This window comes from Podarcis bocagei (genome assembly GCF_964188305.1).
Source record: "Podarcis bocagei genome assembly, chromosome: 14".
NCBI classification, from domain to species: domain Eukaryota; kingdom Metazoa; phylum Chordata; class Lepidosauria; order Squamata; family Lacertidae; genus Podarcis; species Podarcis bocagei.
This window is the reverse complement of record NC_138139.1, coordinates 43,815,072-43,830,941: the sequence shown is the minus strand read 5'-3', so window position 1 is coordinate 43,830,941 and position 15,870 is coordinate 43,815,072. Positions and strand designations below refer to the sequence as shown.

At 46.5% G+C, this 15,870-nt stretch overlaps 1 protein-coding gene across 2 annotated transcripts in view; it reads left to right on the top strand.

Annotated features, from left to right (window-relative positions):
* Nucleotides 1–3,938: 3,938 nt before the first annotated feature.
* The window catches only part of FAM20C (FAM20C golgi associated secretory pathway kinase), a 105,546-nt gene continuing 93,614 nt past the window's right edge, over nucleotides 3,939–15,870 (top strand). For both annotated transcript variants that reach the window (XR_014001904.1, XM_081169531.1), the window contains exon 1: nucleotides 3,939–6,112. Coding sequence is in view for 1 of the 2 variants with exons in the window: in XM_081169531.1 (XP_081025657.1) it covers nucleotides 5,316–6,112 (797 nt within the window). In the remaining variant the exon portion in view is untranslated. The remainder of the gene's footprint in view (nucleotides 6,113–15,870) is intronic.

The window sequence follows — 15,870 nt, the reverse complement described above, 5'->3', positions numbered from 1 at the left end:
TTTTGAATCAGAAAGGAGAGCTGGAGTTGAATCTTGATGAATTATAGGTGGAGTTAGCCAGAACCTAGGAGAATCAACTGGCTCCCCTGCCCCCGAATGCTCATTGCTTGGAGTGTGCATCAGATTTGGTGGGGGGGGGAGTTAAATGTCAAGCAGAAGTGAGGTGTCTCAGTGAGATTTTGGGCTTGTTAGACGTGAAGCAGGACACACCAGCCTGTGTGTCAAAGCAGACACCCACGGAACTGTTTCATGGCGCCTCGATGATCCAGGTATCCAAAAATGCTGCAGACAAATGCCCGCTAAAAGCAATTTCCCCAAGCCTATCATTTGAGCAATCTCACCATGGTGAAGAAAGAGAGAACATCAGAACGGGGAGTACGCCTAGGGATACCTCTGTGGTAACTGACAAGTACAGTGGTACCTCGGGTTAAGTACTTAATTTGTTCCGAAGGTCCGTACTTAACCCGAAACTGTTCTTAGCCGGAGGTACCACTTTAGCTAATGGGGCCTCCTGTTGCCGCCACGTGATTTCTGTTCTCATCCTGAAGCAAAGTTCTTAACCTGAAGCACTATTTCTGGGTTAGCGGTGTCTGTAACCTGAAGCGTATGTAACCTGAAGCGTATGTAACCCAAGGTACCACTGTATAGCTTGTAGTCAGAGGGAAAGATGTTATCCCGAAGTGAATCCTTTCTAGTCCTCCTCTCCCCACCCCCACCCCAAGAAAAAACACATTAAAGGTACCTAGTGCAAAAGTCACTGGGCTGATTTGCCTGAAACGTAGCAGGTTTCTTGCCCAGAGGAACCTCTTTCATAGCTGAAAATTTCAGACCAATTGTCCTGAAAATACCATGGAAGATTAAGTGATTAATTCTTCCCTCCCCAAGGTGGTGGCTGCCCCAGCAGAAAAACCATGACAATTATCTTTTTGGAATTTGGCAGGATTCTTTGACTCAGAAGGGGCAATGTTGCCTGTGAATTTCATTCAACTCTGCCCTCCCCCAATAAAATAAAAGTTACAGAAGATTCCTGCAACTACCATCCACTTCTGCCAAAATAAGGTACTTACTAGGTACCTGCCACAAAAAAACTTCTGCTCCTTAAAAGAACACTGATTGTCAGTCTTACACGCAACAGTCAGTTGCAAACGGTTGTCTGTGTTACATTTCTATAATTATATTTGTTGTTCAGTCACAAGATCATACACCAGACTTGCTGACATTAGCTACTCATATCAATAATGTGGGGGGAGAGGGGAAAGAGGAAGAGAGAAAGAGAACAGGAACTGTTTCCAGGCAAAAAATAATGATAAATCACAATAGGTGCCACCATATACGAAAGAGTTCATTTTATTACATTTATCAGCCAGCAAAAAACCCATATTAATGGCAAGCAATTCCATTAAGAGCTCATTATTTCCTTGTGTTTATAATAGGGGAAGCATTATCAAGGGTAATATTCATCTGACACAGCAGAAACTGAGAGCGTGAAACAGTTTGGGAAAGTCACAGGAGAAGACGTTGAGCTTAATTCCTAAAAAGAAATAGTTATATTCCTCCCCACCCCCACCCCCCAACTGAGTTCTGCTCATCAAAATCATATCAAACCTTCATCGGAAGGGATGAGGGTGCAGAGGCGTCTATATAAATGCAATGTATATATTATTGTCTCGGTAATCCCCGTAACAAATTAAAGTAGGCAATTTATGTTAGCCGCACATTGCAGAGGGAGGCCAACCCAGTGTGTCGAAGACTAAACTGACATTTCAACCAAGGACCTGCAGGCATTAAACCACTATGCTACAATTAATTGATATTGTTATAATTCGGCTATTATTGGGGGAATATTGGAAAACCAATAAGAACTTCTTAGTTATTCTGCAACGTTATCTTCATTTATTGCATGGTTGGAGAACCTAAGCCTTGGGGCTTAATTGCAGCCCTCCAAGCCTCTCTGTCTGGTTCTTGGGGCTTTCTCTTGGCCACACCCTCTTTCCCCAAGCCACACCCCTCCCTGGCCTTGCATCACAGCCTCCTTGAGGGTTTTTGCCTGGCTGTTATGTGCCCTGGACTCTCATAGAGGTTCTTGCTTGCCTGGATGGATGATAGACAGAAGAGGGTGAATGTGCAAAGTCTGGACTGCACTTCCCATTGCCCCTGAGCATTGGACATGCTTGCTGGAGCAGATGACATACCCCCCAACATTTCTCTGATGAAAATAGGGACATCCTATTCTATTATTGGGACGTGGGTGGCGCTGTGGGTTAAACCACAGAGCCTAGGACTTGCCGATCAGAAGGTCGGCAGTTCGAATCCCCACGACGGGGTGAGCTCCCGCTGCTCGGTCCCTGCTCCTGCCAACCTAGCAGTTCGAAAAGAATGTCAAAGTGCAAGTAGATAAATAGATACCACTCTGGCGGGAAGGTAAATGGTGTTTCTGTGCGCCGCTCTGGTTCGTCAGAAGCGGCTTAGTCATGCTGGCCATATGACCCGGAAGCTGTATGCCGGCTCCCTCGGCCAATAAAGCGAGATGAGCGCCGAAACCCCAGAGTCGGCCATGACTGGACCTAATGGTCAGGGGTCCCTTTACCTTTACAGTGGTACCTCGGGTTACATATGCTTCAGGTTACATATGCTATAGGTTACAGACTCCGCTAACCCAGAAATAGTGCTTCAGGTTAAGAACTTTGCTTCAGGATGAGAACAGAAATTGTGCTCCATTGTTGCGGCGTCAGCGGGAGGCCCCATTAGCTAAAGTGGTGCTTCAGGTAAAGAACAGTTTCAGGTTAAGTACGGAGCTCTGGAACAAATTAAATACTTAACCCGAGGTACCACTGTATTCTATTATTATTATTATTATTATTATTATTATTATTATTATTATTATTATACTATTTATACCCCACCCATCTGAATGGGTTGCTGCAGGCACTCTGGGCAGCTTCCAACGTATATAAAAACACAATAAAACATTAAACATCAAAAAGCTTCCTTATACTGGGCTGCCTTTAGGCGGCTCGAGGGTCGGATAACTCCATACCCTCCAACATTCCTCCAATGAAAATAGGGACGTCCTAAGGAAAAGCGGGATGTTCTGGGATCAAATCAGAAACTGGGAATGCTTCTGTAAATCTGGGGATGCCATTGGGAAACAGGGACACTTGGAGGGTCTGAGATGGGAATCAGGGTCCAACAACATCAGGAGTGCACCACGTTGGCTATTCCTGACCCAACAATCAGTTTCATTCCAGTGGCTTTTGGATTCATCTTGCAGTCATCGCATACAGAAACCGCAATAAAATCTGGCCTGGTGTGCCTACTTAACCCTGGAGAGTTGCTCTGGGAGCAATTACGTGTGCATTTATGGATTGATTATTTTTGCATTAAATGTGTGCACACACACACACACCCTGTGTGCATCTCTCATCCCTCTGTAAAAAACAAAACCCAAACCAAAATAATGACCTTGCAAAAGGAGCCAGATGCACTTCTCCTTTGCGTCTCATTTGCGAAATGTGCTCTGTGTAATGCAGACGATGACAACAGCAAAAAATATATATTAAAATAATAATTCAAGTCCCTCTGATCCGACGCAGCCAGACTGCCCTCATACTTTGCAATCATAGATTTTCTTCCTTTCCCCTCTCTCTCTCTCTTTCTCCCCTGCTACCAGGCCTTCCCCTCGTCAAACCTTTGAGAAAAAGACGCCCTCTTTTTGCCCTAGTTGGATCTGCAGTAAAAATGAGAGAGATACTGGGGGGAAAGGAGAGAGAGACAGCTTTTGGGCTGAGGTTTTCCTGTTACTATCACTGTAGCATTTATTTAGCCAATCTCTTAACTATGACGTCTGGGTGGATGGCTTGCTCATAATATTTTAACACACCCACCGAAGGCCGGCGCTGCCTCCTCCTCTCTCGGCCAGCCAATCTGCGGCATTCAGTGTGGCTCCGAGGGGGGAATCGCGCTGCACCTGCCAAACGCTCCCTCCGAGCGCGCTCTCTCTCCCTCCTCCTCCCCCTTTTCCTTTTTTGCCTTTTCACATTTATTTACCCCCTTCCTCTTCTTCCCCACGAAAAGCAGATCCGCACAGCCCAGCGCGGATACAACCCCAGCTGCTGCCTTGCTCCAAGAAGGACCGCTATTGAATGTGATGCTTCGATAGATCTTTTATTCCCCCCCTTCTAATTCGCCAACACCCCCCCCCCGCACCACCCTATTTAAATTCTCTATTTTGGGTCATCTGGGAGGTTACTATTTCTTTATCTCTCCCCCTTCCTCTTTGGAGCAAATGACAGTATTGCATTTTTCTTATATATAGTGCGGGTTTTCTTTTTTCTCCTGCACTGATTTATTTTTTAAGAGAAAACCTCTGTCCTTTCAACCCCCCCCCCTCCTCTCGCTACCCAATTCCTGGATGAGCCGATCGCTCTCGCCCAAGCGCTGGAAGGAAGCTCCGGAAAGAAACATGTTAAAGAAAAAAACCAGCGTCCAGCCAATGTTTTGAAACAGTCGCGCAGAGAGGGAGAGAGCGAGAGAGCGAAGAGAAAACGGCCAGAGGAGAGAGAGAGAGAGAGAGAGAAGGCAGGAAGATTTTCGCCTCCTGCCTTTTTCCAGCAGCCGCCTCGCTCGTTTTGCAGAGAACCGGGTAGGAAAAGAGAAGCTCAAACAAGAGGACCAGAAAAATAATGGGCTGATTCCTTCTCCACCATCACCCCCCTCTCTTATGGTCCTTTTCTGAAATCTCCTCATCCACCCCCCTCCTTTTACCTTTTTAATTTAATTCTTTTTTAAATGCTGCTGATTTCTTTCCCTTTATTTCCCTTGGCTTCTTTCTCCCTCCCTTCCCCCCCAAGGCAAAAAGAGGCCGATGTTGTGTGCATTCGGGGAGGTCACGTCCAACATCCGACTCTCTCTTTATTTTTTGCATCTGTTTTGACCCCTTCCTGCATTTAACCCGTCCGATCGTGGGGGGCTCCGAGGACTTTAAAAAAGAAAGAAAGATTTAATTTGCAACTCTACAGATCGCGATGCTGCTGCTGCTGCTGCTTCCGTCGCCGGCTGCTCCTCGGTTTTAAAAAGACTTGCCTGGTGCGGGGGTAAAGAAAAACCGATTCATTTATTTCTGGAAATGACTGGCTGGACCGGACCGGGAAGTCCCGACGCTTTTGTGTTTCTTTTTCTGTGAAAAAGCCCACGCAACTCCAGCCAGCCTTTCTTCCCACCTGGCTGGGGTCCCTTCATATATTTATTTCCAAATTAACCCCCAATATATATATATATATATATTTATTTATTTCCTCCTCCTTTCCAACCGAGCCATGAAGATGATTTTGGTGCGCAAATTCCGGATCCTTATCCTGATGGTGTTCCTCATCGCCTGCACCATGCATATCATGATCGACCTGCTGCCCAAGCTGGAGAAGCGGGCGGCGGGCGCCGACGGAGCCGGAGACAGCAGAGGAGGCGCTGGCGGAGCCGGAGGAAGCAGCGCCAACGCGGGCTGCTCCTGCTCGCACGCCGCGGCCGCCGCCGCTGCAGCCAGCCGAGCCGGGGAGAAGGAAGGCGCGCGGGGCTGGGCGCCGGCTCCGGAGCTACCCGAGCAACAGCAGCAGCAAGCGGCTGCAGCAGCGCCGGCGGAGAGGGCCGGCGCCTCGGAGGCTGCCGCTGCAGCCGCGGGCTGGCCTAGCAAGCACACGCTGCGGATCCTGCAGGACTTCAGCAGCGACCCCAGCTCCAACGTGAGCTCGCACTCGCTGGAGAAAGGCGCCTCGGAGCGGGCCGAAGCCTTCAAGCGCGCGCAGCAGGAGAAGCAGCAGCCAAAGGGGCCGGATCTGACCCAGAAAGCGCTCATCCAAGATGGGGAGCTGCGCCACGGCCAGCCGAGCAAGAGGAGGCAGCAGCAGCAGCCGGGGAACCGTCTGGGAGGCCACCGGCCTCGCCAGCAGCCGGGCTACGAGGAGGAGGACGAGGAAGGCGCGTATTTCTCCAAGCTGGCGGCTCTCTTCGAGCACCCGCTGTACAAGCTGCCCGTCCCGCCGCTGGGAGACCAGGACGTCCTGTTCAGCGTCAACAGCGACATCCGATTCAACCCCAAAGCGGCGGAGAATCAGGAATGGTGAGTTGGGGGATTGCTGGGGTGGGGGAGAAAAGAGGCTTTGGAAAACGCCCCGCCGTCGAAAATAGAGGAGTGGGGGGGGGGTCTACGGTAGGAGTGAAACTAGGCTTTCTTTCACCCGGGGCAAAAACCCAGCTTGGTACACTCCCCGTGCGCATTTGCGCGCACGCACACACCGGCTGGGAGTCTCAATAGCGCCCCTTTGGAGGCTTCACCCGGGGCAAAAAAAAACCACCCCGGCTAGCTTCCCCACTGAATTGGGGTTGGGGGATGGGGAGGAGAGAAGTGGCTTTGGCTTTAGGTAACGCCCCACCGCGCCGTCCAAAATAGAGGAGTGGGGGGGGGAGTCTAAGGGAGCGTTGCCTGAAGCGGCCCTTTCGGATTCTCGGCTTAGGAGCAATCCTTAAAGAGCCTTGTCCTAATTGATTCTCTGCGCCCCCCACCCCTTCCGCACCGGTGTCTTTCTTTGCCCGTTCAGATTCTTGCATTGAGCGATTCTCTGCCCCCCCCCCAATTAAATAGAGTGGGGAGTCTTTGCCCCTTCTGGTTCTCTCCTGAAGAACGGGCAGCGTTGTTTGAGTCTCTTCTGTCCCCTAAAATTACAACAGGGAAGGAGTCAGCTGTTGCTGTTGCCCCTTCTCCACCCTCAGAGTTTAATATCTCCCCCTTCCCTGCCTGAAGACTGGAAGAGAAGCTTGCATGGGCTGACAAGCCCCCCACCCATATACTTCAGTAGCAGCAGCATAGAGGGAAGGGGGCAGAAAGTATTAGCTGATGTTGGCGGTACCACCTTGCTGGTTCTTGCCTTCCCTTCTTGAAGAGAGGGAAAAGAGAATCTTACATTGACAGCCTGCCCACCCACCCTGTAAATAAAACAGGGAATGGGGCTTTCTAAGAGAGCTTCGAGTGATGTTGCCCCCTAGGAATCTTCAGCTCCTTCCAAAAATTACCAGCTCCTTCCTTAACAAAAATGGATACGAGCCTCCTCTTGACTTTTACTGCTCTCCCCACCCCGAGCCTAAGAATACAGTGCAGAAGTCGTAGTAGCAGTGATAACATTTCAGAAATCTTCCTCCCTTATGAAAAAAATTTGGACAAGTCTCACATTGGCTACCACCAGCCCCCCTTAATATTTTTTTTTAAGGCCTCACACACCCTACAAAAATATAAGAGACAGCCGAGTTCTGTAACAGCATCAGCTGATGCCACCCCTTCTGATTTTCTCCTCCCTTCAAACCTAAAATATATAGGTAAGATTCTTGCAGTAGTTAATGCCCCCCCCCATAAGAGTCTTATAGTGATTGACACTCCCTTCTTAAACTAGATAAGATATCCTGAGATAGCAATGGCTGGTCTCTCTCTCTCTCTCTCTCTCTCTCTCTCTCTCTCTCTCTCTCTCTCCTGCTCCTAGTTTTGCAGTTATTGATGCCAAGGCTAACATTAACAAATACAAATATTTGACTGTCACCCTTCCAAAAAACAAACAAACCAGAGTGCATTCTATGATGCTGCTTTCTCAGTAAGTTGTTCCTGTGGAAGATATTTCTCTTCTCCAGCTGTTGTAAAAATGAAGAAGTCTTGGTTGACCTCCCCTCCCCCCAAATAAATAACACAGAGATAATGTTTCTAAGAGAGCACTGTGTGTTGCGAAAGGTAGCTTTGGTTTATGTTAAACCCCTTCTTTGATTCCCACCCACTCTACTGTGGAAAGAGATAAGGATCTCAGGGGCAAAATGGCAATGTTTTCCTTTAAAGATAGCACCTGGAGATGTCTTGCCCACCCAACCAAAAACTGAAGAGGCAGAATTGCCATGTCTTCTTCTCACTCTTAATGATTCTCCCACTGGTACTGCCCCCCCCCCACCCTTCAAACAACAGATAATGGGTAGTGGGTCTTTCAAAAATAACACAAACTAATGTCTTTTAAAATACCACTTTGAACTTCCTGATTAGTCCTCAGTGTCTCTCTGCCTATGTGCAATCAGAATTGTTACCCTTCTCCCCAAAAAGGAAGGTGAGATACAGTGTTTTTAGGAATCCTGTCACTGAGAAGAAGGTTGTTAGATTGTTTCATCTGAGCTGAAATGGGTTTGCAGAGTTAATCTACCCAAAAGACAAATAACTAGGAATAAGAAGAAGGATATTCATGGTCTTTCCACCTGTCAGTGATCCCCCAGCCCATGTTTACCCCTTGTTAGGTAGAGAAAATAGAATTTGGAGGATTTTATTTCAGTGGAGGTGCCAGATTTAATTCACCACAGCAAGAGGAACTGGATAGATGTTACGACTTCCACCACAGCCAGCCTTCCCTTCCCAGGAATCTTTCTTAAAAAACAACAAGGAGTTGTGTGAATGGAGCCTGCTAATCTCATCCACCAAAGATGAAGCTTTGATGGTGAAATAGGAAGTATGTCCAATCCCATCTCGGTTCTCCACTGCCTTTGTCAGTGTATAATCTACTCACCTCCAACCCTTTGCTGGAACTGCTGAATGAATTGCTTACTTTTAATTATATAGGATGTGTCTCTAGCTTAAACGGCCGTTTTACCTGGAAATAAGCCCCATCAACCATAGTGGGATTTACTTCTGAGTAGACATGTACAGGATTGTTCTAGTAGTGGGTTCCTGAAGAGAACCAGGTATGTTAGAAAAAAGGTGTGCCTTTCTCTCTCCACCTCCCTATCTTTTCAGGCTTCTGTCTTCCCACTTTCTCTTTTTTAAAAAAAACAACAACCCAGGGATGAAGATCTTAGTATATTGTCCAATAATTTGAACTGCTGAGGGAACTCCTGCAGATTTAAGCCCAGACACACCCTGGCAGGATGCAGAGAATTTGAGATAACCATGCTGACATCCTCGCCCACTGCCACTACTACCACTTCCAGTGTTCGAAACTCCCATTGTTCTAGGCACATTTCGCAACAGGGAATTTCATTAGCGTGAGCCGTTTCTGAGCCCTGGGTGCAGTATTGCGCCTAAGATTTCAGATTAAAACTGCAGAGTGGAAGGAAAGGAGGACCTTTTTTCTGCCTCCCTACTTCCAGCTACTCTCTGAAGATTGGAGAAGAGACCCTCTTGAAGAATATTAGTGAGGTGTGCAGGGGAAGGACTAGAACATGTGAAAAATGAGCATAATATTTTAGCTGCAGTTCATTCATATTTCAGCTCTGTATTCTTATGAAAAAGAGTGCCTAGACATTCCGTAGTTGTGCCCATAACCTAGGTTTAAGGTGCTATTCAGCTCCTAGTTTTCATATCTGTTTCTAACACTGACCACTACTATACTAGATCCCATTTTCCAGATATTTGGTGACACCACTAGATATTGTTCCCACAGGAAGCAGAGATGGCCACCGATTTGGGTGGCTTTCAAAGAGGATTATTCGAGTCAATGGAGAGGAAGGCTATTGATGGCTACTGGCCAAGACAGTTATAATCTGCCACCACAGTCAGAGACATTAATGCTTCTGAATACCAGTTGTTGGAAACCATAGGAGTAGGGAAAGTGCTCTTGAGCTCTGGTCCCACTTGTGAGTTTTCCACAGACATGTGGGTGGCCACTTTGAGAACAGGATGTGGACTAGATGGGCCGTTGGTCTGATCCAGCAGAGTCCATATGCTCTTACCTTTCACACTCTGGTCATTTGCTGATTGATCCTGTAGTCCAGGCATGTCCAAAGTCCATTTTGGGGGCCTAATCTGGCCCACTGGTCGGTTTAATCTGTCCCCTGTGGCAGTTTATTTACTGGGGTAAAATCCCCAAAAATCTTCAATCCTAAAAAAGGTCAAGAACTTTGGTCAGCCCTCATGGCCCTCCACTTCATCAAATCTGGCCCTCTTTGAAAAAGGTTTGGACACTACTGCTGTATTCCTATACTCACTAAGAGTGAGCCCCTTTGGATAGACATGTGTAGGGCTGCACTGCTAACTTCCAAAGCTGAAAGAATTGCAGGTGGTCTAAACACTGTTTGCAAAAACTCTTCCCACCCCTTAGGATAGCATTGTAGGAGTTGTTGTTATAAAGATAAAAGGAAGTGCAAATCCCCTCAATGTTGAATTCTAGGGTCCATCTCTGAATAAGAGTATTAGGAGCTGGATCAGGCCAAAGTCGCATCCTGTTCTCACTGTGGCCAGCCAGAAACCTATGGGTAGCCTGAGAGCAAGAGCTGAGTGAAAGAATACTCTTCCCGCCCCCTTTGTGATTTCTAGAGGCTGCTATTCAGACATCCATTTGATGCTTTGCTTACTGCATTTATAACCCACTTGTTCCTTCAAGGAGCTCAACGTGATGCCTTTAGATCTCCACCTCCCTGTTTCTTCCTCACTACAACCCTCTGAGGTAGGTTAGGCTGAGAGTGAGTGACGGGCCCAAGCTCACCCAGTGAGCTTCATAGCCGAGTGGAGATTCGAACCTTGGTCTCATATGCTAGTCGGACACTCTAACCACAATACCACACAGGCTCTCTTTTTTTATTGTCCCTGAAAGAGTCAGAGATCCTACTGGGTAAGGTTTCCATTCTCTCTCCCGACAAAAGTAATTTGTCCATTTACACTCCACCCAACAAAGACACCCTTTTTGTATATGCAAATGTCATGTGCTAAATTGTAGCCCCAAAGACATAGATATATAACAAAAGGTGTGAGCTGTATCCTTCCTCCTTTTGTGGCCTCCTTCAGGATTGTCCCTTCCCTGCTGTTAAACAATGCATTCATAAAAAATGAATACGGGTGGATAATATTTTTATTGTACAGGTAGGTAGCCGTGTTGGTCTGCCGTAGTCAAAAGTAAATAAAAAAATTCCTTCCAGTAGCACCTTAGAGACCAACTATGTTTGTTATTGGTATGAGCTTTCGTGTGCATGCACACTCTTCAGATACACTGAAACAGAAGTCACCAGACCCTTACATATAGTGAGAGGGTGGGGAGGGGTATTACTCAGAAGGGTTGTGGGAATGGGAGATTGGCTGATAGGTGTGGTAAACCTGTTGACTATTGTTAGTTGGTCTTACAGGAAAAAGCAAGGGGTGAGATGGCTAAAAACAGCTTTATCATGTATAATGAGATAAGAATCCAATGTCTCTATTCAGACCAGGTGTCTCCATGGTTTTAAGTTTGGTAATGAGTTGCAATTCAGCAACTTCTCTTTCCAGTCTATTTCTGAAATTCTTTTGTAATAAGACAGCTACAGATTTACCACACCTGTCAGCCAATCATCCATTCCCACCACCCTCATACCAATAACAAACTTAGTTGGTCTTTAAGGTGTTACTGGAAGGAATTTTTTAATTTTCTTTTTATATTGCTAGAGGCAATTGCTCAATTGCTGGGTCCTTTTTTCTGATTGAACTAGTCCCCCTTTCCCTCAATACAGAGGGATGACTTCTTGTATATACAAGGCCAGGTAGGCAGGCTCTTTTCTTAACTCCTCTCTGGACTCCTGCTCTCCTCATATTGTCCCTTAAAATGGCAGGGCCTTTGATACATGCATCTGTTACATATCTTTCCCATCTGTCCTCCAATGAGCTCAAGGTGGTGTCATATACATTTCTTATTTCACTGCATGTCCCTGTTCTTGTAGGTGCATTATATATTGAGGCAGCTTGCTTATTTATCTCCTCTCCCCATCCACATTGGATGCAAAGTCCCAAGGATGCCACCTTCACCCTTTTACAGCAGCTTTCCTCAGCCTGGTGCCCACTAGATGAGGCTCCCAACCAGTGCCGGATTTATATATAAGCTAAGGGACGTGGGTGGCGCTGTGGGCTAAACCACAGAGCCTAGGACTTGCCAATCAGAAGGTCGGCGGTTTGAATCCCCGTCACAGGGTGAGCTCCCGTTGCTTGGTCCCTGCTCCTGCCAACCTAGCAGTTCGAAAGCACGTCAAAGTGCAAGTAGATCAATAGGTAACGCTCCGGTGGGAAGGTAAACGGCATTTCCGTGTGCTGCTCTGGTTCGCCAGAAGTGGCTTAGTCATCCTGGCCACATGACCCGGAAGCTGTATGCTGGCACCCTCGGCCAATAAAGCGAGATGTGCGCCGCAACCCCAGAGTCAGCCACAACTGGACCTAATGGTCAGGGGCCCCTTTACCTTTACTTTAAACAAGCTATAGTTTAGGGCCCCACTCTCTTTGGGGACCCCCCAAAAATTTAAAGGAAAAAACCTGAATGTACATTTCCCAAATATAAGAGAAAAAACAAATAAAATAAAACCTACATACAGCAACAGTGTTTTGTGTTGTGTAGGCTCCTATGATGTAAGTCATGGACCCCGCCTGCTAGCCTGCTCCCTAAAATATCACTGGTTTGCTCATTTCTATATATAGGGTGCCTACATTCTGCATGGACTGGTTGCATGGCAACATGTTCAAATGGCTTTAGATACCTATTAAGTCCATAAAGTACCATGTAGCATATATTCAACATGAAAAACAGTGACAATTTGTTGTCAACAAAGGACAGCTGGACATATAAAGGGCCCCATTACCTCCAGTAGCTTAGGGCCTCATCAAACCCAAATCTGGCCCTGCCCCTAACCCTCTTTCAGCCCCAGATCAGCTGTACAGCAACTGCTTTGCGCGCAGAAACCCCCTAGATCCAGTCTCTGGCATCTCCAGGTAGGATTAGGAATGTCCCCCCTCTGAAATTCTGGAGAGCCGGGCTGGTCATTGGATAAGTGGACCCGATGGTCTGTATAAGGTAGTGTCAATAGGTGAAGTGTTGCAGCTGAGAAGGCCTTTAAAGATGCAAGCCTAAACATGTCTACTTAGATCCAGCTGATTTCAAGTGCATACAGCCTGAGATGATGGCCAGATGGGAGGATTTTGCCCTGTGTGGCTTTGCCCATCATAATTCTTTGTGGTGGGTATGTGTGTTGAAACTGCAATGGATATTCCCCATGCCCATCCCTTTGCTGTGCAACTCGTAAAAACCATCGTTGCCCTCTTATCTGGACCCTAATTATTTATTTCCATCATTTATATCCTGCAGCTTCTTCAACATAGATGTTTGTTTGTTGTTGTTCCCAGGATGGTCTACAGGGGGAAAAAGTACCATTGAAAATAAACGATTTAATAGGATAACAAGGTTTATTACCTGTTGGAACCCTTTTAGTACACAGAGTGAGTAGCATTTAAACTAGTGAATCTTGGTTAGAGAGTAGATTTTGTTCATTGCAGTCACACACACATACACATAAATGCCTGCACGTAAAAATTAAAATAAAGTTGTTTATTGTAGGAAATAAATAACTTGGACAGAAAAGGTGTCTAGTTTTAGAGGTTGGGTGGCCATCTGTCTTGGCTGTTTTAGTTGAGATTCCTACATTGCAGGGGGTTGACTTGACGACCGCTAGGGTTCCTTCCAACTCTACAATTCCTTCAACCAGACAAGAACAAGGCAACCATGCTTACTCCCTTGTTCTCTCAGGGAGGGGGAGAGACAGAGAGAGGGGGGGGAGGAGGAAAACAGGGTGCTACCTGAGAATATCATTCTAATATCAGAGAGGAATTAAAAGTACAGGGGTAGTCTGGGACCGTGGTCCCCAACTTTTGTTTGTTTTAACCCCATGCAAAACCCCTCTTCTGCAAGCTGGGTCGCACCCAAATGCCCGGCATAATATAACAGAAAGCCTACAAAAAAACCCCCTAATACAGCAAATTAAAAACAAACCTAAAGCAGCAACAGCCAATTTAAGCAGATGGTAAAATCAAACGGCTCTGAGTTTCGGAACGCTTACATTAGCAGTTCTTCAAAGCCTGGGAAAACAGGAATGTTTTTTGCCTGGCACCTAAATGATAGTAATGAGGTCTCTAGGCAGACTCCCTCAGGAAGGGCAGGATGAAGGCGGTGAACCCTCTTCTTCTCCCCTTTTCTCTCATCACACATGAAAAGGGATCTAGGGATCCTCCAGTTGGACCAGGAGGGCCATGCTCTACCTCTACTGGCTTCTGAATTCCAGCTTCTGGGAATTGCAAATAGGGAGAGAACGATATGGCACTCAGATTCCGCCTGCTGGCTTCCTAGGGGTTGGACACTGTGGAAACAGACTGTTGGATGGGATGCGCCTTGACATGATCCAGCAGAGTTCTTCTTCTATTTTCATGTTCCTCATAAGGCCTATTGCTAGTGAAGGCTGCAATCTGAATACCACTTATCTCTGGGAGCGTTGAATCTGGTAGGACGTACTTGTGAGTACTCATGGGTAGGACTGTAACCAGTTCAGCCTGAAAGCTCAGAACTGGATGAAAGACACCTTTAAGAAATAAATAAAAATCATTATCCTGTTATAAGAATTTTAAGTTCGTGTGTGTGTGTGTGTGTGTGTGTGTGTGTGTGTGTGTGTGTGTGTTCATAACTGTATATATAAACCACATGTCTGAAACCCCACAGATTAGGTCCTGAACAAATTGACCTCAAATATTTCTCTGCAAGGTCAAGGTGGGAAACCTCCCCATTGTCTCTTTCCTCACAAATCCTGTCTTAAGGGCACATTCAAGATATGAACAGGGTGTGACCTGTGACCTAGATTCAGGAATTAAGTAGTTATAATAACAAAAGAGTGGCCAAGACCCAGATAATGCAATCAGGTAACTTGCCAGACAGGAGATAAACAACGCACTCAGATTTCTGTTGTAGACCGCCTTTTCTGTGATATAGGAATGATGTATCTGGGTGGTGGTCTTGGGCTCCACCCCTTCTGTGATGTATGTATGATGTTTCTGGGGGTGGTCTTGGACTCCAGGGTGGGCAATTTAAAATGTCCATACAGTATAAGGGCTTGCATGCATGGCTCTGGGTCCTCCTCCTCTCCTGTGTGTGGGGTAGCACCCTGTTGTAACAGTTTAATAAAGATCAGGCTTACTAGCTGCTTTGCTTCTCAATATTCTCTGGTTGGTCTCTGTTATTTTCTCCTACTAATACATAACCTACAAAAGGACTCTATATGGGCTCTTGGGTACCCCATAAGGGAAAAGGAGCAGTGTTTTTTTTACTTATGTCACCCCAAAAGTGCGCCACTGAAGAATTAGCTCAGAGTCAATTTTGGCAGGGATATCAAATCAACTTCTCCCCTGGTGGAGAACTCTTTCTTCAAGGCATCCTTACCAAGGCATCCTTCCTAATGCAAAAAGTGGGGGTGTCAGCATGGTCAAGGGGAACTCCAATATTTTCCATATCATCATCATCAACAACAAAACCCTTTAGGGGTATGCGTGTCTACATATAGGCACCAAAGCTGGGTATTATGGAACCTGAGTTCTTCCAGGTGGAGAAGCTGTGATGTAAGATGAGACCTCAGGAACCATGAGGAACTTTTGTATACTTGGTCGTTTTAGTAAAAGGATCAACCTGGGTGGTGTTGGGTGAGTTATTCATTGTGAGACAAGTCAGGAGTTGCACATGTTGTTTTTATATTGCAAAAACCAATGGATGATTCTGGAGATTGATTGTATATATATTTCTTTTCAAAGCAATCTCATGTTAAGGGCATATATTCAGGGGTGGCTTGTATTTGGACCAATATGGCAAAGGTGTGTGTGTGTGTGAGAGAGAGAGAGAGAGAGAGAGACAGACAGACAGACAGACAGACAGACAGACAGACAGACAGACAGACAGAGACCCTGAGACCAACAGCTCAATGAAGGCTAATCAAGCTTAGTGGCTACAGAATGCTGACTGGCTGTTCTAGGAAGGGATTGGAATAGAACGCAATGGAGTAGCCTGGAAATGGACCACAGGTAGCTGGCTGGCGAGCATTCTG